At 37.9% G+C, this 12,719-nt stretch overlaps 1 protein-coding gene across 1 annotated transcript in view; it reads left to right on the forward strand.

Moving 5' to 3' along the window:
* LOC132398622 (F-actin-capping protein subunit alpha-2) overlaps window positions 1-12,719 on the forward strand; it is a 50,714-nt gene that overhangs the window by 14,415 nt on the left and 23,580 nt on the right. Inside the window, exons 2-5 of the mRNA XM_059978305.1 lie at window positions 5,510-5,573; window positions 7,540-7,591; window positions 8,077-8,140; window positions 11,488-11,694. Coding sequence (XP_059834288.1) covers window positions 5,510-5,573; window positions 7,540-7,591; window positions 8,077-8,140; window positions 11,488-11,694 — 387 coding nt within the window. The remainder of the gene's footprint in view (window positions 1-5,509; window positions 5,574-7,539; window positions 7,592-8,076; window positions 8,141-11,487; window positions 11,695-12,719) is intronic.

Consider the following 12,719-nt stretch of genomic DNA (forward strand, 5'->3'; position numbering starts at 1 on the left):
AAGTGCACCAGGGCATAAGGCATCGAAGGATAGGCTAATGTTATATGCCATCCTCTCCAACACCAGGCCCTTCATCTTCAACAGTAGCCATCTTCATCTTCTCCTGCATCATCCAATTATTATAATGTTACCTCATGAATGCCCTTCCGGTAAGCAAGATGTCGATGGAATGAAAGTAAGTGTTAACCTTTAATCAGATCTTTTTTCTTTTTCTCTATCTAAATTGTTTAAGAACTGTTTCTTTAATACTTTTTACAATGCTGTATATGTACACACATACACACAGATTCACACACTTCAGTACAGTACTGTATGTAGTAAATTTTATAACTATTATTATGTTTAAGATGTTTTAGTGTATTTGGAAGTGTTTCTTAAGTATTATATGCATAGAAAGGTAAAATATATACTATTTACTAAGACAAACATTTGACTGATGGTAATTTAGAGCCGTATGTACCTGTTCTGACTTGCCTACAAATTCAACTTAAAGACAAACTTAGGGACAGATCTCGTTTGTAACCCGGGGACTGCCTGTAGTGGGCACCCTGTACTATCAACTCTTGCCTGGACAGTGTGAATGTGCCAATTGTAATGCTACTGTGACACTAATTTCCTTGGGATCAATAATCTCTCTTTGTTTTATGTGAAGCTCCACTGATGTGCCTTTTCCCCATAACCCTTAATTCCCCTACTACGCAAATTTCCTTGCAATTGAAGATTGATTTCATTAAACTTTGCAAATAATTCTGACAAATAAGCAATGCCATGACTAATATTTGAGAAGAGTTTGTCATTTCTCTATATAGATGTATACCACCAAATGAGTGTTTCCCTAGACCGGCGTGTAAAGCAGATAGTATACATAATACACAATAACTTGGAAAATTAAGAATTAAGTCTACAAATGAATTGAGTGTAGATAATTTTTGCATTTTACTTTAAGTATTGTAGGATACGTACAAATTATTGGTGATGTTTCAAATGCAATGTGGCAGGGAGTTTGGAAGCTTAATGGCCTTGTTTGTGGGGGGGGGAACTGTTGCCCATATTGACCATTCTTGTATTTGAGTTTCCTGTCTGATGGAATGTCAGAGGATACAGGATGGATGGATGGGTGGTATTCATTAATAATACTACGGCCCCTATGTACACAGTGCTCCTGGTCAAAGTCCCCAGTGGATGATAGGGAGACCCCTATGATCCTTTGGACATTCTCAGTCCTCTGTAGGGACTTCTGCTCCAATGCTCTGCTTCCAAACCCAATGGAGATGCAGCTTGGAAGGTTGCTCGCAAGGTGCTTCTGTCAAATTAGGTTAAGTTTGGGGGGGGTGGTTATGTGGTGGAGACAACTGCTGTGCCACCTTATTCAGGGAAGTGACATTGAGAACTAAATGAGGACATCTGTGATGTGAACTCCCAGGAATTTGGTGCACTTAACTCCTTACAGAGGAGCCATATATGTGCTGCAGAGGGGGATGGTTCATTTACACCTTCCTAAAGTCTACAATTGTTTCCATGATCTTCACCATGTTCGGACTTGAGTTGTTTTTCTCACACCAGTCTACCATCAGCTCTGTTTCCTCTCTGTACTCCGACTCCTTATCGTTGTTGATGAAGCCAACCACAGTTGTGTCATCTGTAGACGTGATATGTTTTGAGCTGAATCCTGAGACACGATCATGTGTGACCAATGTGAACAGTAGCGAGCTGTGCACAGCCCTGGGGAGCACCCGTGCTCAGCGTAATGGGACTGGAAACATTGCTACCCACGTGGCCTGACTGAGGCCTTAAGTCCAGGATCCAGTTACAGAGGGGGGAGTTGAGACTCAGCGAGGACAGCTTCAGTTGATTACTGAATGAAGCATTCAACTCTTCAAAGAATTTTATCACAGTTTCAAAATGCACGTAAAAGCTCCTCGGTTAGTTTCTGTTTGAGAGCCCTATAGCCGCAAATGTTCATCACTGTTAATCATTTTCAATACAAAGCTCTTGAAAAAATTAAGACTTAAGAGCATGGGTCTTGTTTTTTTTTTACTGCTGTGATAACAGTATTTAATTATTTGTGTCAGCAATCATTTTTTGCAACAAGATGTCTCTGAATTACACAATGAAGGGTAAATATGTTAGGTACAGCCTTGTTCAAGAATGGTGGCATCCTAGCATTGACGGTGCCCTATTAGTGAGCAAAATGTATTTCTCTTTGAAAAGTTGCTTGACAATCTGAAATATTGGCACCCATTCATATCTGTTTCTAGTCCCTGTGGGAAATAACAACTCTTGAATCATGTTTTCATCTTTTATTAAGTAAACATAACCAAAAAAAAAAGCAAGATTTGTTATCTGGCAAAGTTGACTCATCCAGCTGCATTGCAAGTTATGTCCTAGGTACAATGGTCTTCAACATTCTCATACCATTCATCTATTCACTGAACAGAGTTATTGCTGAACAGAATCACTTTAGTTATTTGGTCTGATGCAACTTGTTCTCAAAACCTCCCTTTCTGCAGACAGAATCGGTACTTCAATTGTATGGGGCTTTCCAGATTTAGTGGTGAGCAATAAAATGTTGCATGAAGTACACAAACCATCACTGTTTCGGCAAGTGCTGGCAAACATGTTTGTGTTTTGTTTCTAAGTTTTCATGTAGTGACTGTAAGTATGGTTCCTGTTTGCTTTATCAGTGTATTCTCTTCAAATGTTCAAGGAGTCTGGATGGTTTCATTGCCTCATTTTTCACACACATGGTTGCTTGGTGCTGGTATAGATCTATATTTCAGATGCTCCACACTGTACTGATTACATTTTTTGGTCTGCTTCTGCCATTTTCATTATGGATTAATGACCACAGTCAATCGCCTATTCTTTATGTCCAACCTTGAGCACTCTGATCAGTAAAGAGGAATGTTATGACTGTCATGGCTCAGGCAAAACCGTACTTTGCCTGAAGGTACATAAAGTGGGGCAGCAATATTTCAGTTGGGCTGGGGATTAGAGAGATGTGGTCAAGACCATCAGAAAGGGCATAACTTTACCCCATTGAACACCATATCCTAATTCACAGGAATTGTATCCCATTGTGGTTAGAGTATGGGAATCGTACTAGCTGACACTACTACAGTATTGAATGGCAAAATGAGGGCTAGGTCCGGAAATTAGTTTTTTTCAGTCCAGATTTCCCATGAAGTGCCAAATACAGAAGTGTTACATTGCTTTTCAGCAGCTATAACATGCTTCAGTGCTAATAATTGATTACAAAGGTGATTATGTGATCTTTGTAATCAATTATTAGCATTTGATCCTCAATGCCTCGTAATTAGTAATTCATTTCTTAATTTAAGGCTATAATCCCTCAGCTGCCCCCCTTGCTGCTGAGCGTTTTCCTCAGAGATTCACACTGCCTCGGGGACAGTGTCACCCACTTTGGGAACCATTAAGCTAGATGGTATGCTTATTACATAGTTTCCATCAATGTCAGCACAATACATCCAAGATTTTTGTGGGTATATGCCATGAACCACCAAAGGGAACTGTAGAAGCAGATGCATTTACAGTATTTAAGACACTTAAGCATGTACTTGCATAAGCAAGCATTTAAAGGGATATGGCCTCCATGGGCATCTTGGTTGGCATAGTTGAGTTGGGCCAAAGTGTCTGTTCTGTGCTGTGCTCTATGCCAAAGCAACATCAGAGACATTGTCAAAACTTTAAAGCTTTTGGAGTGTTTTTGAATCCTCCTGATATTTGGAAGCAATCAAAAACAAATAAAGTTGGTCACATGTAGTGTAGCATAGTAATGGATGAATCACTTGGAAACCTGTCAGAATAGTTAAGATTCCAACACTTGGCGCATGTATCAGTCCTGAGCAACAAGATTAAGCCCAAGATGAATATTAGCAACATCTGTTCTGTTCAAGTTACACTGTAATTGTAAATCAAACATCTGGAATTCTTTTGAAGATTTAACTGAACAAATCACTTTTGATCTGAGAATTGCTTAAATATACTTCTACTAATCTGTGCAATTGGAACCTGTCATATTCTGATGTGTCATTGGATTGACCGATCTGGTGCTTTTGCTATCTCTGAGGGAATTCTGCATGTTTGAGAACGGAATTGTAGCCTAATGGAGTGTGAATCCATGATCGATGATCGGCTCCATTTCTTGCGGATCTTTAACTGCTATTTGGTGCGATTCTGATAGGCAGACTGGCTATGTGGCTTGTAGACAACAGAAGACGGAGCTAAATTGAACTGAAGATTCCTTGACTGTTTCAATGACACTGCAGTTTGATGTTTAATATTCTGTGTTTGCTCGTTTTATCATTTGCACAATTTTTTTTGAGTTGGATATTTGATGTTTTCTTGGGTTCTATGTTTCTTTGCTCAGTGCCTGTGTGGGAAAATGAATGTCAGGGTTGTATACTGCATACATACTTTAATACATACATAATGTACTTTGAATCATTGAATTCTTCACAAATGATGTGTGTACTATGTATGTTTCAAATAAGAAATCAGAAATTTGATTTACTTGGATACTTATGGAGCATTGAGTTTTGGACATAGTTTGTTGAATTTTAAGAAAATTAGTATAAGTCCTACACCAAGGACGTGAGCGCCAGTGTAGGTAATCTGGAGCATTTATAAGCACATGCAATGTTTACAGCATGAGATATTGAACAAAATTTCACTCTTATCTCCAATGGAGGCAAGCAATTTGAACTAGAACGGAGACTTTGTTTTGGCCAGTAGTTATCTCTCTTAACTAACATCTTTAGCAGATTTCCACTTTGTAGAAATTAGTTGTTGAATTTCCAGGAAAACTGTGTAATTTATTAGCTGCAAGATGCTGCAGGTTTTCTTATTTGTGTAAGCAATGTTGCCACCATCTAACCAGGAGTAGCACTGTAGTAGTGCTTTTCTATGAACTGGAAATGCCAAATAGTTGCTTTATTCCTCTCTGCTAAATATCTAACTGGCAATTTCTCTTACTAATTTTAACTCCAACTCTGATTTCAAAAATGGAATAGAACAACACATAGAAATGCATTGCTTAGAATTAAACACTACTGCAAAACTTTGAACTTCGGTCAAAGGCAAATTTTGTGGATAATTTGCAATGTTAACTCCATACCAAAGCAATTAACTATTGTCTTCAGCCTGCTTTGGACACTTGAGAAAGTACATGTCCTTTTGGGGTGTTGTAATGCCTTGTACTTTTTATCCTGCATGAAGATGAACAATATTTTCAGCATTGAAATCTCTAATTTACACCTCTAAATTAAACCTGATTCATTTACCTCTTTATTTTGGTAAGCTGCATATAATTTGCTGAAGTTTGTGAAATGATAAATAGCCACTTATTCAAAGTAGTTGTTTTAATGGAATTTTCTTTTCCAATTAAAGCAAAATTCCACATTTAAATTTGTCGAAGGCTAAAGAGCTATTTTTGACCTTACTGCAAGTTGAGAATGAAAATTAATTAGAAACGCTCTTTTAATTACAGGTGCGCATAGCAGCAAACTTCATTATTCATGCTCCACCAGGAGAATTCAATGAAGTTTTTAATGGTAAGTTCTGTTAAATTGTTAATAACGTAACTTTTTTTCTCTAAGTCCTAATTTAAAAATTTGATCATTGTCGTTTAATTATGATCAAGTGGTAAGGAATTACAGCCTGGTTATTCAACATTTACAGCAAGGAAAGCTTGTAGGATGGGGAGAAGAGGACATAATGTTTAGTTTGCAGACAGAAGACACTGCAGATGCTGGAGCAAAAATAAGTTGAAAGAACTCTGCATGATTGGTAGCATTGATAGAGAGAAATAGACAACATTTTTGCATCAAGGCTTTTGATCTCGATTTAGTTTTTGGACTGCAGTGTGTAATTACACATTTGAGGGCAAAATCCAGTACTCCCTGAAAGAGAACAAGGATTGTGTTCTCATCAGAATAGAAATATTGCACATTTTAAGATGGGTGTTCTTTTACTTTGATCGGACTGTGTTCTTTCCTTCAATCTTTAGTTTGAATTTGGCTGCCCAAGCAAATTGGAAAAATTGATATATTAGTTTCTGCAAAGTTGAAAGAGTTGATTACTAGTATCTGGCTTTTGTTTTGGTCTTTTGCATGGGAAAGTAAATATTTGTTCATGTATGTCAACAACTCTGACTGTCAAGCTTATCAAGATCACCATAAATGTCATTCACTTTAGTTTCTTGTATGTTATTAATTTCCCTTAAGAGTATCCATTTTATCTTCATATAACCCTTTTAATATAGAGGCACTCACTGCAAAAATCTGATGGGGATGTTTATTTTAAGATACTTTGAAAGTGCAGTTCTACCAGGCCCAGGGCAGGTTCAAATGCAAACTTGTCAGGAAGAGGTGAGAGCAGCTGTCAAGTAAGTGCGTGTCGTCAGGATGGTAGGAATGGGTCGGCAAGGAGTTTGAACAAAGTGGGAGTGTGCACTGAAGCAGATCTCCTGGTCCAGCAACTAGCAGGTAGAACCCAAATGTATCAAGTTCATGATCCAGGCTGTATATGACATTCTACCCAGTCCAGTGAACCATTTTGCTTGGGGGAGAAAGTGAAGTACCATCATGTCCTCTGCCCTGGAAGAGAGACTCTGGAACACAACTACCCAGAAGTCTTGGGGATGCTACTGCTGGTTGCATGACCAGGCGCTGAAGGCAGTGGCCGAAAGTATTCCCTCAGCCATTAACAAAGATAGGCACCTCTGCCAATCCAAAAAGCCCATAGCCTTTATCAAAGCTGGAGACCAACCACAGCTTCAGCCCAGATCAGTAGCAGGCCTCATCGACAAGGCATCTGACTGGCAACTAAAAGTCTACCTTGGCAAGCAATTAGTTTCCTGACTTTCATTACATCATTACCAGTTCCTGAGGCTTGACATGGTCATTCTGTGAGAAACCTCAAAGCAGGTAGTAATGGTAGAATTGACAGTTCCTTGGGAAGACCGCATTGAGATGGTGTTTGAGCATAAGGAAGCCAAATACCAGGGGTTGGTGCCCGAGACAGGTGGAGAGTACAATGCGAGCCTATAGAGGTGGGATGTAGAGGTTTTGCTGGCTGTGCAGAACCTGCTCTCTCCTTGGCATTATGGAGACTGCCAAGAAAAGAGCCATGAAGACCATCACAGAGGCTGTTGAGTGAGCCTCCTGATAACTATGGATCAGAGGTGTGATCTGTGGACCAACGTTACAAGCCATGCCCTGATCAACCCTGGCTGGGTCGCCGAGGCGAGAGTGCCTGATGTTGAAAGACCCAAACACCTGATGACCTTGGGTTACTTCACTAATGATGTGACCCATTGCATCCTTGGATGCATCTCAGCAAAATGAAAGTGCAGCTCTAGGCAATACATGAAATAGTGAAAACAAAAATTAGTCTGTTTAATTGCACAGTACAAATTTGAAAGCTTATTACAGTCAGTTAGCTTAACTTGCGTGTTATATTTGAATGTCTTTTTCTGCTCACTAATGAACGTATCACATCCATAAAATTTTCCTGCAGATGTGCGGTTGCTGCTCAATGAGGACAATCTTCTTAGGGAGGGTACAGCACAGTAAGTACAATTATGGTTTAGTCATTTAAATAAGTCTACATTAATTACAGCAATTTTGTTTTTTGGCAAAGTGTAATCATCTACACTAAAGACCCACAATTTGCATTAAATGACCTTCAATTTTGCTTTATATATTTCCTGGTAACACTGAAATCAGTGCATGTAGTGTTGTGGTTGTAAACATTTGTTTTTTTTTTGGTTATTTGTTTAGAGACATGTAAACATCAACAAGTTTAGTTCAACAAGTTCTTTGCAGCAAGTCAGAATAATGCAAAGTTTTTAGTAATTTTAATGCATTTGATAGAAATTGCCTGTGGATTAAAGTTTTTTTCCTACTTCATTATCCTAATGACCATTGTAATCTTATGGAAATTTAGTTTTTTAATTAGATTCTTTCCCATCAACAGAATTTATAAACGTATGGGATCTTAGCTGTACTTGGGAATTTTGGACTTTCTGTAATCTTCGTTTTCTTCTGATTTCAGTGCCTTTGCACAGTATAATGTGGACCAGTTTACTCCAGCAAAAATTGATGGTTATGATGATCAGGTATGAAATAACTTCTGGTCTTGCAATTGCTATTAAGTTGACATGAGCATGATAGAATATATGAACTATTATGTAAATACAACACTATTATGTAAAAAGCAGGCTCTTTAGACCACAATGTCCATACTGAATAACTACCATGCATCTCAGCTGATACCAACTAATCTCACTTGTTCTAAAGCTATCTACACCTTAGCAATTTAAATGCTGACCTAAAAAATATTATGAAACTACCAACTAAGTAATATTTCCAATCCCAGCCACCCTCTGAATGAAAGAGTTGTTCCTCAGAGCCCTGCCCTAACCTTTGCCCTCCAGTTCAGTCTCTGCTGCGATAGAAGGTTTTTCCAATATGTGCCCTATGAACCTCATAATTTTGTATATATCTTTATCAAGGGACTCCTTAAACCTCTTTTGTTTCAAGGAAAACCAACTCCCCATATTCAATTTTGATGTATGCATGTGCTGTAATTTCCTAAATACACTCTAATAGCAATTAACTTGGTTAGAGTCATTGTGACTCATTTTTAGGTTGTATTTGGGCAAGGGTTAGGTACTTGGATAATGTTTACAGTTCTTTTAATTAAAAAAAAAATTCCCTAACAATATTCATGCTTGGTAATTTAGACGCTGCATTATTTTGTAAATGTGAACCATATGTTATATTAAAAATTTACTTACTATTTTTGTTTTTAAAAGATGTAAGTCAACAATTTGCTGTTAAGAGTAAATAACATGAAATTGTTTGTTTCAGATTCTCCACTTAATTTTTGTTTAATAATATATTGAATTATAAATCTAATTTTTGAATTTAGAATATTGATAATTACTCCATGTAGTTGCTTATGTAGTTTAAAATAAATTAGAAAATTGGGACCTTTTATTACCTGTAAAAGTGCTAAAACTTTGGAAGAAAGTGACATCATCAGTAGTAAATTTATGTACTAGGTTTGATATTTTTAATCACTTTTGAAAAGGTGTTGTTGATAAGGCTGCAATTAACATGCTTCCATTAGGTACCAGAAAGCTACCATCGCAAACTGTTGCAGGCTCAGTGGTACAAATGCTCAGATGCAGCAACTATCTAGGGAGCTTCCAATTCAATGGAAGGATAATATTCCAAGTCAGAACAATGTATGAGTGCAAGTGCAATTTTCAAAGATCTGTAGCCCTTTTACAACTCATCACGATCGCAGGCTTTGTTTGACAATGACCTAACAAATTTCTGCAGTGTATCCTAATGATGATACATAGCTACCGTATACTTGTGGAGGAGAAGGGAATGTACTGGGCACTCAATGCAGTGATTGGCAAAGCATTTTGCATTTACAGTGGCATGCAATAGTTTGGGCACCCCGGTCAAAATTTCTGTTACTGTGAATAGTTGTGAGTAGAAGATGAACTGATCTCCAAATGTCATAAAGTTAAAGATGAAACATTCTTTTCAACGTTTTAAGCTAAATTGGTGTTACTTTTATTTTGTACAATTTCAGAGTGGGGGAAAAAGGAAAGCAGCACCATGCAAAAGTTTAGGCACCCCAAGAGACTTGAGCTCTCATAACTTTTACCAAGGTCTCAGGCCTTAATTAGCTTGTTAGGGCTATGGCTTGTTCACTGTCATAAGGCCAGGTGATGCAAATTTCAAAGCTTTATAAATACCCTGACTGCTCAAACCTTGTCCCAACAATCAGCAGCCATGGGCTCCTCTAAGTAGCTGTCTAGCACTCTGAAAATTAAAATAAATGATGCCCACAAAGCAGGAGAAGGCTATAAGAAGATAGCAAGATGTTTTCAGATGGCCATTTCCTCAGTTCGTAATGTAATAAGGAAATGGCAGTTAACAGGAATGGTGGAGGTCAAGTTGGGGTCTGGCAGACCAAGAAAACTTTCTGAGAGAACTGCTCGTAGGATTGCTAGAAAGGCAAATCAAAATCCCTGTTTGACTGCAAAAGACTTTTAGGAAGATTTAGCAGACTCTGGAGTGGGGTGCACTGTTCAACTGTGCAATGACACCTGCACAAATATGATCTTCATGGAAGAGTCATCAGAAGAAAACCTTTCCTGCGTCCTCACCACAAAATTCAGCATCAGAAGTTTGCAAAAGAAAATCTAAACAAGCTTAATGCATTTTGGAAACAAATCCTGTGGACTGATGAAGTTAAAATAGAGCTTTTTGGCTGCAATGAGCAAAGGTATGTTTGGAGAAAAAAGGGTGCAGACTTTCATGAAAAGAACACCTCTCCAACTGTTAAGCACGGGGGTGGATTGATCATGTGTTGCAGCCAGTGGCATGGGGAACATTTCACTAGTAGAGAAAAGAATTCAATTAAATACAAGCAAATTCTGGAAGCAAACATCAGTCTTTTTTTTAAAAAAGATGAAAAGAAGACAGCTTCTACAACAGGATAATAATTCTAAACACCTCGAAATCCACAGTGGACTACCTCAAGAAGTGCAAGCTGAAGGTTTTGCATGGCCCTCACAGTCCCCTGACTTAAACATCATCAAAAATCTGTGGATACACGTCAAAAGAGCAGTGCATGCAAGTCAGCCCAAGAATCTCACAGAACTAGAAGCCTTTTGCAAGGAAGAATGTGCGAAAATCCCCCAAACAAGAATTGAAAGACTCTTAGCTGGCTACAGGAAGTGTTTTCAAGCTGTGATACTTGCCAAAGGGGGTGTTACTAAGTACTGACTATGCAGGGTGCCCAAACTTTTGCTTCCGAATCTTTTCCTTTTTTTGTTATTTTGAAACTCTAAAAGATGGAAATAAAAAAAGTAATCTTGCTTAAAATATTAAAGAAATATGTCATCTTTAACTTTATGCCTTTTGGAAATCAGATCATCTTTTACTCACTTAGCTATTCACAGTAACAAATTTTGACCAGGGGTGCCCAAACTTTTGCATGCCTCTGTACATGAATGTTTTCAATTTTCTTTGATGTTGTGAACTTGGGTATTTCTGCTTTATGTTATACATTGATGTGTTTCATCTGGATAACCTGCAAAATGCCTTGTTATAGGTCAACATTGAGATGTATGCTCAATTGGGGCATGATATTATTTAAAAGGTCTAAATCTTAATAAGTGGAATGAAATTTTAACAAAGTAGCCAATTTATTTTATAGCAAGAATCTCCTTCATTTTTAAAAACTCAATTCTTTTAAGTTTCCTAAATGCATTGATGAAATCTGACATCAATCCAGTGCTGATACTCCAAATATTCAATATACTTTGTTAATGCAAGATCAATAATTTCATGATGAAAATGCATTCATGCATAATTAAAGAAAGGAATTACTAGTTTCCTCAGATGGTCTTAACATGCCAATAATATCACACTACAGGTCTTAATAACAGAACATGGTGATCTTGGCAATGGTAGATTTTTGGATCCCAGGAACAAGATCTCATTTAAATTTGACCATTTACGAAAAGAAGCAAGTGATCCCAAGCCCCATGATGTTGAAAATGCATTGGAATCTTGGCGAAGTGCTGTGGATACTGCTATGAGAGCATATGTAAAAGAACATTATGCAAATGGTGTCTGCACTGTAAGTATTTCATTCAGTACTTGCTCTGAGTTAGTAGTAATGAATTTATATTACAGCCATTTCCCTCTGTCTTCAACTCACTTCTCAACTTGTCCATCTGTCACTTTGAGTCTTTTTTTTAAAGCTGAAGATATGAGATCTATTCAATGTAATCTTGTAATACATCTCAAAAAATGTGTCCTGGATCATTTCCTTTCAATATTTTATCCAAGAGCTGATTTCTTTCCAAGATTTTGTGTATCATGTAACAAAGACTTTCTTCCCTGGGCTGACCATTTTTCAATACCTCTTATCCTAGTTACTCCCTGTTTGTGCTGTTAACTTTTCAGAATTATTGTTTTTGTCCAACTTATATTATAGATGTTTTACACCACTTTAGCTCACCCCTAAACGTGTAGCATTCCATTCACAAAACACAATCCAACATTGCCAATGGGGACAGTGGTGGTGTATGGAGAAACTAACCTCTACCTTGAAATCTGAAAGTCCCCTTTCTTGACACCATATCTGTGTGAACTACTAAGCACAGATTTTTAAACAGTCACTGACCCTGACTCAACTTGAGATATTTCTGCCTTAGTATGTATACTAAGGAAGTTCTACTGCAGTTGTACAAGGCCTTGGTGAGACCGCACTTAGAATATTGTGTGTAGTTTTGGTCCCCTAATCTGACAAAAGACATTCTTGCAATAAAGGGAGTACAGAGAAGGTTCACCAGATTGATTCCTGGGATGGCAGGACTTTCATATGAAGAAAGACTGGATCGACTAGGCTTATACTCACTGGAATTTAGAAGATTGAGGGGGGGATAAAATTCTAAAGGGACTGGATAGGCTGGATATAGGAAGATTGTTTCCAATGTTGGGGAAGTCCAGAACAAGGGGTCATAGTTTAAGGATAAAGGGGAAGCCTTTTAGGACGGAGATGAGGAGAAACTTCTTCACACAGAGTGGTGAATCTGTGGAATTCTCTGTCACAGGAAACAGTTGAGGCCGGTTCATTGGCTATATTTAAGAGGAAGTTAG

Source organism: Hypanus sabinus, chromosome 8 (genome assembly GCF_030144855.1).
Source record: "Hypanus sabinus isolate sHypSab1 chromosome 8, sHypSab1.hap1, whole genome shotgun sequence".
Taxonomy (NCBI): Eukaryota; Metazoa; Chordata; class Chondrichthyes; order Myliobatiformes; family Dasyatidae; genus Hypanus; species Hypanus sabinus.